This window comes from Leopardus geoffroyi, chromosome E1 (assembly GCF_018350155.1).
Source record: "Leopardus geoffroyi isolate Oge1 chromosome E1, O.geoffroyi_Oge1_pat1.0, whole genome shotgun sequence".
Classification (NCBI taxonomy): Eukaryota; Metazoa; Chordata; class Mammalia; order Carnivora; family Felidae; genus Leopardus; species Leopardus geoffroyi.
The window spans coordinates 14,825,015-14,841,019 of NC_059330.1; the positions used below are offsets into that span (position 1 = coordinate 14,825,015).

Here is a 16,005-nt window from a genome sequence, read left to right on the forward strand (position 1 = left end):
AATGCAAGAGCCCATAATAACCCCTAGCATCATACCGTAAGTACATTCTGAGCGTACTCTATGGAAAAACTCACTTGGATTGGTAAGGGGTGAGGCTGGCGATGGGTACCACTTTGACCTGTGTTCCTCCAGAACCTATGTTCGCTAGGTTGGTAGCTCCAGCTCTTCCAAAAGTCTTTGAGGCACAATAAGTCTTAGATGCAGTGGAACCTTTAAAAACAAACACAAAGAAGGGCAATCATTGGTCTACATAAATTTTATGTAAGTTTTGTAATAACTCTCAATTACTGAGGTGTTGCTCATGAAATCATACAAAATGAGAGGCAACGAGTTTTTCCTTTTTATCAATCAAGAGATATGGACATCAGAGACCAAAACAGGCAGCTAGAAAAGAGATGGAGAATGAAGGCTGGGCACACAGAAGCTTACTACTTTATTTGCTGACTTAAGCTATGACTGAGGTCAACATGATAATAGTAGTGAGTCCAGACACTGCTCTTTCAGAGGCCTGTCCTTTTTAACTTTTTTTAAAAATTTATTTTGGGAGATGGGGTGCCTGGGTGGCTCAGTCAGTTAAGCATCTGACTTCGGCTCAGGTCGTGATCTCACGGTCCGTGGGTTCGAGCCCTGCGTCGGGCTCTGTGCTGACAGCTCAGAGCCTGGAGCCTGTTTCAGATTCTGTGTCTCCCTCTCTCTCTGCCCCTCCCCTGTTCATGCTCTGTCTCTGTCTCAAAAATAAATAAATGTTAAAAAAAATAATAAACTTCATATACTTAAAAAAAAATTATTTTGGGAGAGAGAGAGAGAGAGAGAGAGAGAGGGAGGGAGGGAGGGAGGGAGACAATCCCAAGAAGGCTCCATGCTGCCAATGCAGAGCCCGACACAGGGCTCAAACCCACAAACTGTAAGATCAAGAATTGAAATCAAGAGTTGGATGCTCAACTGACTGAGCTGAGACTCATCCTTCTTAAACTATCTTATTGTATCAACGGGAGAGATAATGGGTCAGAGAAAGAAAATCAACCAACATCCTTGACTGGTCAAACCAACGGCAAGTCACTGCATATATAAGAAAAAAAAAAAAAAAAACAGAAGCGGGGCGCCTGGGTGACTCAGTTAAGTGTCCGACTTCAGCTCAGATCATGATGTCACCATTCATGAGTCTGAGCCCCGCATCGGGCTCTGTGCTGAGAGCTCAGCCTGGGGTTGCTTTGGATTCTGTGTGTGTGTCTCTCTTTCCGCCCCACCTCTGCTCGGTCTCTCTCTCAAAAATAAACGTTAAGAAAAAAAAGCAGAAGGAAAGGTTAGGAGGTGAAGGACACAGTAGATGAACCATCTGAGGTGAAGGACACCAATACCTATCACAAATATTTTACCTCAAAACATCTTCAGAAAACTCACTGTTCTCAACTGGTCTATAGGACTGAAAGGTCTACACTGAAGTCTATGTGACTGGGTTTAGTTGGGGGCAAAGGGCAACAATCAGTTTTTGGTTCAAGACAACCAGGTAGCTGGGAACCAAGATCCCTTCTGCCTCTTTACCCAAGCCTAAGCAGCTACTGTGCACTTGGAAAAAAACAGGTAATTAAAGCTTATAAACACAGGAATTCCTTTATATGCACAGTTTCTATAAAGTTTCAACCTCCAAATTCAGAAAATGTAATTTAGTCCAATTACTTCAAATCTTCTCTATCAAAACATTTCTTTAGAATGGAATTTTGCTAGAGATGTAAACCTACCATTATTCAGCATTTATTTACTGAGTTTGTACAACCTGTAAGACATTATTCTAGGATTTGTAGCATTAAAAAAAAAATTTTTTTTTTTTAATTTTAGAGAGAGCGTGTGCGTGAGCCAGGGAGTGAGAAGAGAAATAACCTTAAGCAGGCTGCACGCTCAGCCTGAAATCCGATGAAGGGCTCCTTCCCACAACGCTGGGATCACGACCTGAGCCAAAATTAAGAGATAGACACAACTGACTGAGCCCCTCAGGTGCCCCAGTATTTGCAGCATTTAATAAAAACCATACAGACTGTCCTAGATCTTAACATTTCCTATTCTAACTGAGGAGTCAAGAGAGAACTACACATACAACAGTAACAATTGTGTCAAGATTATGCAAGGAAGCAAGTGAACTTCGCAGAATACATGTGTATATGCATACCTAATATCATCAAGAAGATAGTTATACAAAACATGCTTCCCCTCAATACACATCCAGTCTTTTTTTCTTTCACCACCCAGTTGATGTGTGTTTAAAAAGCATTAACTGACTTTTAAAAATAAATGTTAATATAAGCCAAAGACAGACAACTGGGAAAATAAATCTGTGACAAGAAGGAAAGGAACAATATACGATTTGCATTTCAGGCTTAAGGAAGTGACTTTTACATTATTTACCATGTTAGTATATCTATGCCACTACCTCCTTCAACAGAACATAATTTGAGAGTTGTGTATAAATAGATACACGTATACAGGGAAGCTAGATGGAAGGTAGATTGACAGATATTGCAAGATAGATAAAAACATCAAAGAACAATGAAGTCCCATGTCCTGAAAGTTTCACAGCCACCTTAGTGATGCCTTAACCTTGTTTTTCTTAAAATCTCAGCATTTAAAATTAGCAATTAATAGTTGAGAGGAAGAGAGGAGGGGGTTATGAGACACTGTGACAGAAAAAAAGGACCTCTAAAAATAAATCCAACCAAATTCCACACATCATCATTCTCAATAGTAATTCCTAAAGTGAAGGCCAGAAAGTAAACAAAATGATTCCATTATAGCCTCTCAGGACCTACTGCAGAGTTAAAGGAAGAAATGATTTCTCATACATGAGACTGAGAAGCAGAACCTATGACCGGTATAAATGATACCGTCTTTACATTAAGATAAATAGCCGTGAGGGCCCCAAATGGGAAACTTGGAGAGAGACAAGCGAAATTGAGTTAAGTGGATTCCAAATAGTTAAAAGGTGCAAATTTAAAAGATATGTAAATTCACAAGTCAACAGAGTGCAAAACGTAAGATGTGAGAAACCACCAGATAAACTATTAACAGAGAACAGTGTATCATTCTGATTAAAACAGGCATATGAAGCATCTTTAAAAGGCTATCTTTAATCATTTTTTCAATCACATACTTTACTGTAAGAATTGGAACTATCCTTTGCAAGAGGCAACTATCATGAATGACATTTTGAAAACTCACTTTAGTCCCAGATTAAATTTCTAAACACTACTCAGAGGCCTGATACATATAATCAGCACGTGTCCTCACACAGTAGCTTACCCATCCCTGAGCTCCCATTCTGTTGCTGGGGCTTGCTGGCTGGCGGGTTGGCTGCTGAGGCCAGAGAAGGAACTACCTGCTGCTGCCCTTGTCCTGAGAACCCAAAAAAAGACAACTTTAGTGCAAATAATTCAGCTTAAAAGATTTCAACTTAAGCAGAAGAAATACTCCAAGAAAGTGTAATTTTTTTATTTCGTTAAAGACTCTCATGGGTCAGAATTCATGCTGTTGCATTCAACTGCATGCAGTCAATTTGCTAGGGGTTCACTTTTGTTTTCATTATATGAAAGGTTGGCTCCATTCACCTTTCACCTGTTTATAATTGATAGCTTTCAGTTTTAATGAGGTTCTCCCCTAAGGCCTTGCCCATTTCTCCTGCCTGAACCTGAAGTCAAGTCACTGGGCTGAATCTGTGACATTACCACTATTTCCATAGCAACAAATCGATGTCATCAACAGAACTGTGTTCACGGCAGGATCTATCAGAAGCAAAAGCTGGGTGGTAAGAAAAACCTAAAAGCAGTTCAATTGTCTCTGAAGTGCTCCTGCTTCAAAGGAAAAGGAGACATTCAGAAAGGATTCTACCCTTTCCCTCCCAAACAAAGCCACCTTATTTTGAAACCGACAGTTGGTGGAAAATAAGAGTTGAAAGAGGCTTAGGTACCGTGAAGTGCTAGTGAACTGTCACAGCAGGGAGAGATGAGATGGGGTTCAGAAGCAGGTGTGTCAAGGAAACAGGAAGATTAAAAGGAAAGGAGGGGAAACGAACATGTCTCTCAAGCAGAAAATAAGAAATACCATACCACGAGAGTATTTATTTGCCCTTCACCCTTTCTACAAATGCTTTAGGAGTTGAAAAATGTTAAAACTGCAAAATATACCTAATGTAAAAAAAAACAATAGATTCACGGAATTTGATTTTGCCTTTGTGGCGGGCACTAATTTAGGCTGTTCACACAAATACAGCTCAAAAAGATTTCCTAGAAAGTCCTACAAACAAACATGGTGAGCACTGCTGAAAAGGCTCCCCACCCACCACCTTGTCTCTGCCTTCTCCAATCACTAGGCTTATTCCTGCTGGGCTTCCCAAGGCTGTACCTCGAACGGGCCTATAACACCCTGACTTCATTTCCTTCTGCCAATATTCTCTTAACTAGTATAACAAAACGAAGAGTTAACCGTGCCATTCGAGTAAAATAAACTTAGCATAAAATTAAAAAGGTTAAAGCAGAATTTCTTATTCTTTAGTTCTTCCTACAGAGAGAAACATTGAGACCTTGCTTATTTCTTTTCTTTAATCCCAATTACCTATTTCACTCATTCCCCCCTCCACCTCCTCTCTGGTCACCATCAATTTGTTCTCTGTGGTTGAATCTATTTCTTGGTCTCTTTTTTTTCTTTTTTCTTTCTTTCTTTTTTTTTTTTTTTTTAATTTTTTTTTTTTCAACGTTTATTCATTTTTGGGACAGAGAGAGACAGAGCATGAACGGGGGAGGGGCAGAGAGAGAGGGAGACACAGAATCGGAAACAGGCTCCAGGCTCCGAGCCATCAGCCCAGAGCCTGATGCGGGGCTCGAACTCACGGACCGCGAGATCGTGACCTGGCTGAAGTCGGACGCCTAACCGACTGCGCCACCCAGGCGCCCCTCTTTTTTCTTTCTTAAATTCTACACATGAATGATATAATATGGTGTTTGTCTTTCTCCTACTCAGTTCACTTAGCATTATACTCTCTAGCTCACTCCATGTCGTTGTGAATGACAAGATTTCAATCTTTCTAGAGCTGAATAACATTCCATCGTACATATGTGCATACACACACACACACCCCACATCTTCTTTATCCATTTATCTATCAATGGACACTTGGACTGCTTCCATAACTTGGCTACTGTAAATAATACGGCAATAAACACAGGGGTGCTTGTATCCTTCTGAATGAGTGTTTTTGTATTTTTTTGGATAATACCTAGTAGTGCTATTACTGGATCCCAAGGTAGTTCTATTTTTAACTTCTTGAGGGAACCGCCACAAGGTTTTCCACAGTAGCTGCCCAGTTTGCATTCCCACCAACAGGGCAAGAGGGTTCCTTTTACTCCTCATCCTTGCCAACACTTGTTTCTTGTGTTGTTGGTTTTAGCCATTCTGACACGGTATGAGGTGATATCTCATTGTAGTTTTGATTTGCATTTCCCTGACGATGAGTGATGTTGAGCATCTTTTCATGTGTTGGCCATCTGTACGTCTCTTTTGGAGAAATGTCTGTTTATATCTTCTGCCTGTTTTTTGGCTGTTGAGTTGTACATATCAGTTCTTTATATAGTTTGGATACTATGCCTTTCTTGGGTATATCATTTGCAAATATCTTCTCTCATTCCCTAGATTGTTTTTTAGTTTTCTTGACTCTTTCCTTCAGTATGCCAAAGCTTTTTATTTATAAACTGTAGTCCTAACAGTTTATTTTTGTTTTTATTTCCCTTGTCTCAGGAGACACATTTAGAAAAATGTTGCTATGGCCAATGTCAAAGAAATTCCTGGTTATGCTCTCTTCAGGTCTCACAACAGGTCTTTAATCCATTTTGAGTTTATTTTCATGTATGGTGTAAGAAAGTGGTCCAGTTTTCCCAACACCATTTGTTGGAGAGACTGTCTTTTTCCCATTGTATAGTCTTTCCTCCTTTGTTGAAGATTAATTGATCACATACTTACGGGTTTATTTGTGGGTTTTCTTTTCTGTTCCACTGATCTGTGTGTCCATCTTTGTGCCAGTACTATACTGTTTTGATTACTACAATTTGTAGTATAACTTGAAGTCTGAAATCATGATACCTCCAGTTTTTTCTCTTTCAAGACTGCTTTAGTTATTCAGAGTCTTTTGTAAACATTCCACACAGATGTGAGGATTATTTGTTCTAGTTCTATGAAAATTGCTACTGGTATTTCGACAAGGATTGCATTAAATCTGTAGATTGCTTTGGGTGGTATAGACATTTTAACAATATTTGTTCTCCTAATCCATGAACATGGAATGCTTTTCCATTTCTCTGTGTCATCTTCAATTTCTTTCATCAGGGTTTTATAGTTTTCAGGATCCGGGTCTTTCACCTCTTTCATTCAGTCTATCCTAGGTATTTTATTATTTTTGGTGCAATTGTAAATGGGGTTGTTTTCTTAATTTCTCTTTCTGCTGCTTCATTATTAGTGTATACAGATTTCTGTACAATGATTTTGTATCCTGTGACTTCACCAAATTCATGTATCAATGCTAGCAGTTTTTGGTGGAGTCTTTAGGAAAGTTTTATTTCTTCCTTACCAATCTGGATGCCTTTTATTTCCTTTTGTTCTGAGAGACCTTACTTACATAGAAAAAAAGAGCCTAGATTTTTTTTTTTTTTTTAAGTAGACTTCACACAGGGCTTGAACTCATGACCTTGAGATCAAGACCTGAGCTGAGATCAAGAGTTGGATGCTTAACTGACTGAGCCACCCAGGTTCCCCAAGAGACTAGATTATTGATAATGAGTTTTTGTGATACTTTTTAGTTTTTCCATCATCTCTGAATTTACCAAGTGTCATATGAAATTGCATGGGAAAACTGCCCTTCTTTGACAATGTATCTAGTGATGGAACATTTTGAAATTTTAAAGTATACTGTTTCTTAAATCGGTGGGCAAAAATAACTGGAAAAAATAAAACTATACTTACTGGGGCTAAGTAACTGGAAAAAATAAAACTATACTTATGTGCTTCAAGAAATATATTCCAAAGAATCAAAAGATTTAAATATTTAAAGATGGAGCTATAAAAATATACAAACTCCACTCCACCTAGTTCCACTGTTTCAAACACATCTCAAGTCCCTTCTTCAGTATCATGCCTGCTTCTTCAAGTATCTTGCGGAATAGGACATGGTCATGGGATCATGCTGATCTCTTAACATTTAATTTCTATCACAACATAACTAACCTTTATGAGGTAACTAGAGTGATCAACTTACAGCAACAGAAAACACAACAGTGTTTAGTAGGGACTGGCAGGAGTAGGGAATGGGGGATTATGGTTTAATGGTTAGAGTTTCAGCTTGAGATGATGACTGAAAAAGTTCTGTAGGGGTGCCTGGCTAGTCAGTCCTGTCAGTGGAGCATGTGACTCTTGATCTCAGGGTTGTGAGATGGGGCCCCATGCTGGGTGTAGAGATTACTTAAAATAAAATGTTAAAAAAAAAAAAAGTTCTGGAGATGGATGGTGGCGATACTTGCACAACTATGAATGCACTGAATGCCACCAAACTGCACTTAAAAGATGTAAATTTTTTTCTGAGTATTTTACCATAATTTTCAATAATATAACTTGCCTATTTACCTATTCTAGGTTGAACTTTTTTTAGATATTTTAACGTATGAGTTAAAGCATTATTTTTTTTTTCATGCTAGGGATTTTTAAAAATGTTAATTCATTTTCGGGGTGCCTGGGTGGCTCAGTCAGTTGAGCATCCGACTTCGGCTCAGGTCATGATCTCATAGTTTGTGAGTTTGAGCCCCATGTAGGGCTCTGTGGTGACAGCTCGGAGTTTGGAGCCTCTGCGTGCGTGTGTGTGTGTGTGTGTGTGTGTGTGTTTGTCTGCCCCTCCCCCACTAGTGCCCTGTCTCTCAAAAATAAATGTAAAAAAACCTTTTTTTAAAATGTTTATTTTTGAGGGGCGCCTGGGTGGCGCAGTCGGTTAAGCGTCCGACTTCAGCCAGGTCACAATCTCGCTGTCCGTGAGTTCGAGCCCCGCGTCAGGCTCTGGGCTGATGGCTCAGAGCCTGGAGCCTGTTTCCGATTCTGTGTCTCCCTCTCTCTCTGCCCCTCCCCCGTTCATGCTCTGCCTTTCTCTGTCCCAAAAAAAATAAATAAACGTTGAAAAAAAAAATTTTAAATGTTTATTTTTGAGAGAGAGCATGCGCATGAATGGGGGAGGGGCAAAGAGACAGAAGAGGACAGAGGATCTGAAGTGGGCTCTGGGCTGACAGCAGGGAGTCCAATGTTTTCCCCTCTTATTTCAACTATTTGGAAATATTTTATATTTGGGTAAGTTGTCTAGCTATATACTTTGCATTTCTCTATTTTTTTCTTATCCTTACTGGAAATGGGGGTGAACAACTTAAATACCAAACTGGTATTTGAAAGGAGAGTGTATAAGGCATATGGTAAAAAGTGGGGTTGGGAGAGAGAAGATTTGATAGATTATTAGCAACTGCAAATGAAATACATATATTTTTTAATTATCTAAATTTAGACTGGCAGACATTTAAACATGGATGACTAGGATTTTCATGTGTGTTCAGCGGGAGCTTCTGAACAAAGACCAGCTGAGTCCCTCCCAGTACTCTGGTAGCTGTTTCTCCAGCAGCCATTACTCTAGTTTAGTTGGTTTACTGTAACCAACAGTATTTTGTGGGTTTTTCTTAAGTTTATTTATTTTGAGAGAGACAGCATGAGCAGGGAAGGGGCAGAGGTGGGGGCGGGGGAGAGAGAGAATTCCAAGCAGGCTCCACGCTGCCAGCTGTGGAGCCTGACACGGGGCTTGAACCCATAAACCACCAGATCATGACCAGAGCCAAAACCAAGAGCCGGACGCTTAACCAACTGAGCCACCCAGGCACCCATATTTTGTGTAATTTTGTTTGCTTATTAAAAATCCCCAACACCAAAGGACGCCTGCCTGGGTGGCTCAGTTGGTTAAGCGGCCGACTTCAGCTCGGGTCATGATCTCACAGTTCGTGGGTTTGAGCCCTGCATTGGGCTCTGTGCTGACCGCTCAGAGCCTGGAGCCTGCTTCGGATTCTGTGTCTCCCTCTCTCCCTGCCCTTCCCTCGCTCATACTCTGTTTCTCCCTCTCTCAAAAAATAAATAAACATTTTAAAAAAAGTGTAATAAATGTCTTGTGTGTGTTTACAGGTACTAAATCTGACGCCACACAGAACTACAGTATACAAGAAGCTACAGCAGTTATGCTGGCACATCAAAGTGGTTTTTTTTTTTTTTTTTTCTTTTTATTTAAGTTTACTTATTTTGAGAGAGCAGGAGAGAGTGCCAGCGGGGAAGGGGCAGAGAGAGAGCCAGAATCCCAAGCGGGCTCCGAGCTATCAGCACAGAACCTGATGTGGGGCTCAAACTCAGATCATGACCTGAACCAAGAGCAAGAGTCAGATGCTTAACTGACTGGGCCACCCAGGTGCCCCTAATGCCTTTTTTTCTTTTTAAGTTTATTTATTTATTTTGAGAGAGAGTGGGAAAGAGAGCGCATGTGCACAAGCTTGGGAAGGGCAAAGAGGGAGGAAAAGAGAGAATCCCAAGCAGGCTCCACTCTGTCAGCACAGAGCTCAGTCCCCTGAACCGTGAGATCATGACCTGAACTAAATCAAAAGTTGGACACATAAGTGATGCGCCACCCAGGCACCCCACTTTTTCTTTTTTTCAAGTAAGCTCTAGGCCTTGAGCTTGGGCTTGAACTCAGGACCCCAAGATCAAGAGTCGCGTGGTCCACCAACTGAGCCAGCCAGGTGACCCCAAAGCATATTTCTTTCAATAAAAAATTGACAGAATGTACTTTTTACATTTTAAGGGAGATCAGTAAGGAAGCAGATACAAAACAATTCCATGGGAGCTAAAAAGGATGGCTGATTTGAACTTGATGAGGTTGAGAACCAGAGGAGAGTATAAAGGGTGGGAAGCAAGGGATTTGTCAGGATTCAAAACGACAAGGTGATCAATCCCTAAAGCAAACTGCAGATCCCAGATAAAATCCAATAGGCGATCTAATTGTTATAATTTCTTATCAGTATATAATTTACTGGTACAGTCAATTACACTCATTGGATTCTCAGACTCAATAAAGCACAGTGTATTTAACAAGACACCAATTAAGCTATATTAATAATAGCTATAATCTTTGAGTGCTTACTATGCACCAGGTACACGGTTAATCTTCAGGACTATGACAAAGGCACTATTACTATCTTCATTTAACAGATGAAAAAACTGGGTTAAAGAGGGCAAGTAACTTGCCCAAAGTCACACAGAGCTAGGAGGAGGCAGAATCCAGTCCTGATCCACGTTTGTCTGACCAGATCCACCCACTTCACCACCATCCAGTTAATTTTTAATTGTAAGCAACCTATTCTGGCAGCCGAAACTCTAGTTATATAGAACATAACTAATAACCGAAACATCTAAGTCACCAATCTTGTTAGGGCAATCTTAAACTCCTGCATTGGCCCACACTTGCAAATCTGGCACAGGAGACAAGAGACAGTCCTGAAACCAAATGGATGACAAGAGTCCTCGTGCATTCTAAATTGCAACAATCGCCCTTCAATTTAATGCGCTGCAACACAGCTGCTGACCACAAAACCCAAAATTAGTCTACGGCTAAATGGAAATCTCTCTAAAAACTGAAATTATACCCCCAAACAGCAATACAGAGAATCAACTGCTAATCTTCTGTTTTGTGCCACCTGCAAATGAAACCATCCCACTAAGATGAATCAAGGTCCCAATTCTTAGACTCTTTTGCTCTGTGCTAGCTTTAACCACTGTCTCTGAACCAGGGGGAAATAGGACATTAAAAGACTCTAGCGGGGCGCCTGGGTGGTTCAGTCCGGTTAAGCATCTGACTTCAGCTCAGGTCATGATCTCACAGTTCGTGAGTTCAAGCCCCGCATCGGGCTTTGTGCTGACAGCTCAGAGCCTGGAACCTGTATTCTGTGTCTCCCTCTTTCTCTACCCCTCTCCCTGCTTGCACTCTGTCTCTCTCTCTCTCAACAATAAAACATTAAAAAAAAGAAAAAAGAAAAAAGAAAGAAAGAAAAAGAAAGAAATACTCTAGCTTCTCAAGTTATTTGCATTTACACCTATCATTTTTATTATCATTATAATGGTACATTTGGCTGACTTAGTTGGTGGAGCATGCTACTCTTTTTCAATAACTTTATTTTTTTTTTTCAACGTTTATTTATTTTTGGGACAGAGAGAGACCGAACATGAACGGGGGAGGGGCAGAGAGAGAGGGAGACACAGAATTGGAAACAGAATTGGAGACAGAGCATGAATGGGGGAGGGGCCGAGAGAGAGGGAGACACAGAATTGGAAACAGAATTGGAGACAGATCATGAACGGGGGAGGGGCAGAGAGAGAGGGAGACACAGAATTGGAAACAGGCTCTTCTTGGCCATCAGCCCAGAGCCCGATGCGGGGCTCGAACTCACGGACCGCGAGATCGTGACCTGGTTGAAGCCGGACGCTTAACCGACTGCGCCACCCAGGCGCCCCCTTTTTCAATAACTTTAAAAAAATGTTTATTTTTGAAAGAGAGAGCGTGAGGAAGAAGGGGCAGAGAGAGAGTGAGACACAGAATCCAAAGCAGGCTTCAGGCTCTGAGATGTCAGCACAGAGCCGAACATGGGGCTCGAACCCACGAACTGTGAGATCATGACCTGAGCCAAAGTCAGATGCTTAACCGACTGAGCCACCCAGGTGCCCCATGGAGCATGCTACTCTTAATCTCAGGGTCATGAGTTCAAGCCCCACATTGGGTACAGAGATTATTTAAAAAACTTTCTTTTTAAATATATATCAGGAGCACCTGGTTGGCTCAGTCATTTGAGCATCCAACTCTTGATTTTGGCTTAGGTCATGATCTCACAGGTGATGGGATCAAGCCCCACACTGGGCTCCACTCAGCACGGAGCCTGCTTTGGATTCTCTCCCCCTCTCTGTGTCTCTCCCCCATTCATGCTTGTGCTCTCTCTCAAATAAATAAACATTAAAAAAAATTTAAAAAATATATAGTGGTAAATGAGCCACCAGCTGAGAAAAATTAGCTAACAATCACAGAATATACAGAGTAACAAAAACTCAATTTCTACTAGCAAGTACCTTCTTAACAACCAGAAAAAGAAAAAAAAGTCAACCCATTAGTTAAAAATTCCTGTTGGCATAATATGATCGGAATAAGGCTGAAAGAAGTTCCAACTTCTACCTTTCAATAATAAATAATGCTAGTAACTATGTATCATATAAGAAACTTAAGTCTAAGTAAAATGATGTTATAAACACTGTAGGTACGCAGTAGTAATATACATAGTGACAAAAATACATAGTGATAGATATGGGAGTTTAAAATCATCCAATCCAATATTATATGAAACATGAATTATGTTTGAAGTTTTATTTCTCATGTTTGGAAAATTCTGTTAAGTATCTGTACTTAATGTGGTACTAGTTCCAAACAATTTCAATGCACATTTTGTAATCCCTCTGCCTATTTCCCAGTTGGGTTTAGTCCATTAATTTCACAGCTCACCTGATATGTCACAGGTTCTGGGTTAAGTGCTTGGAGGATACAAATCTAACTTTACTTCCCTCCTCACTAGTAACAGTTTCCTTGCCTTCACAATGGACAATTAGAAACCATTTGTGTGAAATACACCACAACGCAATAGCCACTGTAACAAAGCTATTTCCACCATGGCCCAAGTAACAAAGTGTTATTGATCTGGTTACAATGAAATTCAATAGCAAATAATCCTGGACAGCAAAATCTTCCCTCATCCCTCTGCACTTTAACAGGCCCTGAAGAAAAAGAAGAGCGAGTGGAATGGCCTATTGAGACAAAGGAGTTTTTCAGCTAGTTCTATAGTCCTGACCCCAAGCGATAATTACCTTTCAACCCTTTCAACTCCAGCTTTATCTCAAATACTTTTCCCCTGAAACACAAAATGTCCACAGCAACCACTCAATTAAATACAACATAAAAAAAACATTAGAAATCTGGACAAAGGTGATAAAGTTGGGCACAATGATCTCTCCCTCAACCCTTCTGCATCCAAAGATTTCAAAGAGATGCTAAACACTGTTTTGTCCTGAAAGCTTGAGAAGATAACCAATGTGCTCATTTTAACAGAACTTTACTACTGCAAAACAAATGTGATGTTCCAACTTAAGATTTGAGGACTTTACCTACACAAGCTTCAGCTTTCCTTCTCCAACTTATTTATTTATTAAGTTTACTTATTCATTTTTAGAGAGAGAGAGAGGCAGAGAGAGAGGGACAGACAGAATCCCAGGCAGGCTCCACGCTGCCAGCACCGAGCCCAATGTGGAGCTTGAACTCACAAACCCAAAGCAGAAATCAAGAGTCAGACGCTTAACCAACTTAACCCAGGTGCCCCCTTCTCCAATTTAAAATACCAAATTACTATGTTTTGTATAGGTAAACATTAAAATCTAGAAGGGTCCATTTTTGGAAGAAGCACAATTAACCAAATTTTCCCACTTCTAAAAATCATACAGAGCATAAAGGAGAATGAATACATACTCTACACACAATCGCCCCACATAGAGACTACATCTGTAGTGAAATGAAGGAGCAGAGAAAACCCATAAATTCCAAATTACATGAAAAGTGAAGCTCAAAACACCGTAAATCAAGAAACCAATTGTAAGACAGAAGTGGCAATCATGATTTAAATATAGAAAATGTAATTGTGTAGATACTAGAATAAAACATGGGGGCACGTGGGTGGCTTAGTCAGTTAAGTGTCAGACTTCGGGCTCAGGTGATGATCTCACGGTTAGTGAGTTCAAGCCCCATATCCTGCTCCCGTGCTGACAGCTTGGAGCCTGGAGCCTGCTTCTGATTCTCTCTCCCTCTGTTTCTGCTCCTCCCCTGCTTGCGTTCAGTCTCTCTCGCTCTCAAAAATAAACATTAAAAAATATATATATTTTTTTAAGTAACATTTGAACATATTCAATGGCCATAGTAAAAGGTAGAAGGTTGGTGGTGGCCCCTGGGTGGCTCAGTGGGTTAACCGTTCAACTTCAGCTCAGGTCCTGATCTCAGTTTGTGGGTCAGAGCCCCGCGCTGGGCTCTGTGCTGACAGCTCAGAGCCTGCTTGGCATTTTCTCTCCCTCTCTCTCTCTCTCTGTCCCGCCGCCGACCTCTCTCTCTCAAAGTAAATATATGTTAAAAAAAAAAAAAGGGTGAATACTTTAATAACTTTGGAGTAAGGAAGGGCTTCCTCATTTTTTTTTTTTTTTTAATGAAAAAAAAATTTTCTTTTAGGTAGGCTCCATACCCAATGTGGGGCCTGAACTCACAACCCCAAGATCAAGAGTTGCATGCTCTACCAGCTGAGCCAGCTAGGAACCCCTGAGGACCTTTCTAATGATGGTTCAAAATTCCAAAGTCATTTAAAAAAGACTGGAAAATTTAACCTCATAAAAACAGCAACAAAAAAATTGCTTGTGGCAAAAAGCCACCATAACCAAGTAAAGAAGGCTTTTTATAACTCATATCAGAGACAAAGGACTAATCTTCCTACTCTTTAAAGAACTGTTAAAAATGGAGAAGAAAAAGACGAACAACCCAAAAGAAAAATGGAGGATACACAGTTCACAGAGAATCAAAAGCCCTTAAATATTTAAAAGGATGCTCATCTTGCTGAGAATACAAATTAAACACTACACTGAGATCTCAGCTTTCATCTATGAGACTGGTGAAAATTCAAAAGATTGATAACGTACTCTGTTGGTACAGCTGAGAAGAAACTAGTACTTTCATGCACTGCTGGTGGGAATGCAGAATGTTACCATGCTACAGAGGGGAATCCTACCATATCTACCTACCACTGATGCATTTATCCACTGATCCAAGCAATCTTACGTCTGGCAACCAAACCACCTCTGTCAATATACCCCCATATGTACAAAGTTACTCACTGCAGTACTGTTTTCATTGCTACAGCATGCAAACAAGCCATAATGTAACAAGGCTGGTTACACTATGGAACAGCTACACAACAGAACACTCTTTAATTGTTTTGTTTTGTTTTTTAAATAAGGAAGATCTCTAAGTGTATATACATGGAAATATCTCTAAGCTAAAAAAAATTTTAAAGCAGGATCAAAAAAGGAAAGGGGCACCTGGGTGGCTCAGTTGGTTAAGCATCCGACTTTGGCTCAGGTCATGATCCCACAGTTCATAGGTTCAAGCCCTGTGTCAGGCTCTGCACTGATAGCTCAGAGCCTGGAGCCTGCTTCAGATTCTGTGTTTCTCTCTCTCTGCCCCTCCCCTCCTTGTGCGCTCTCTCTCTCTCTCTCTCTCTCTCAAAAATAAATAAACATTAAAAAAATGTTTTTAATAATAGAAAATTTTTAAAAAGGTAAGATAATATACACAATATCCTACCTTTTGTGTAAGCAAACTGGAGCACAGAATAAAAATATATAATATTTTTATTTGGTATATATTTGCATAAAGAAACACCCAAAGGATAAAAAGAAACTACTAAAGTTGGTTGCCTATACAGGTCAGCAGTGGATACAAACATGGCATTAGCTGGCGGCAGGGGTAGCAGTAAGATTTCCCTAAATATATAATTTTGTACTTTTCACTTTGGAAACATGTAATTATATTATCTATTCAAAAGTTGCAAGGAAATTAATGTTTATAAAAAACAGATGTCTGATTATCTTAATTATATTTCCATTTTTAAGATTATACAAGTTTGGGGGCACCTGGGTGGCTCAGTTGGTTAAGCGTCCCACTCAGGATTTTGGCTCAGGTCATGATCTCATGGTTCATGAGTTTGAGCCCCACATCAGGCTCTGTGCTGACAGCATGGAACCTGCTTGGAATCCTCTCTCCCCACTCTCTGCACCCCCTACTCG

General features: G+C 40.3%; 1 protein-coding gene across 1 annotated transcript in view; it reads right to left on the bottom strand.

The window, feature by feature from the left end:
- RPA1 (replication protein A1) overlaps window positions 1–16,005 on the bottom strand; it is a 75,989-nt gene that overhangs the window by 20,030 nt on the left and 39,954 nt on the right. The window contains exons 6-7 of the mRNA XM_045490445.1: window positions 3,292–3,384; window positions 75–210 (exon numbers count right to left, since the gene is read on the bottom strand). Coding sequence (XP_045346401.1) covers window positions 75–210; window positions 3,292–3,384 — 229 coding nt within the window. The remainder of the gene's footprint in view (window positions 1–74; window positions 211–3,291; window positions 3,385–16,005) is intronic.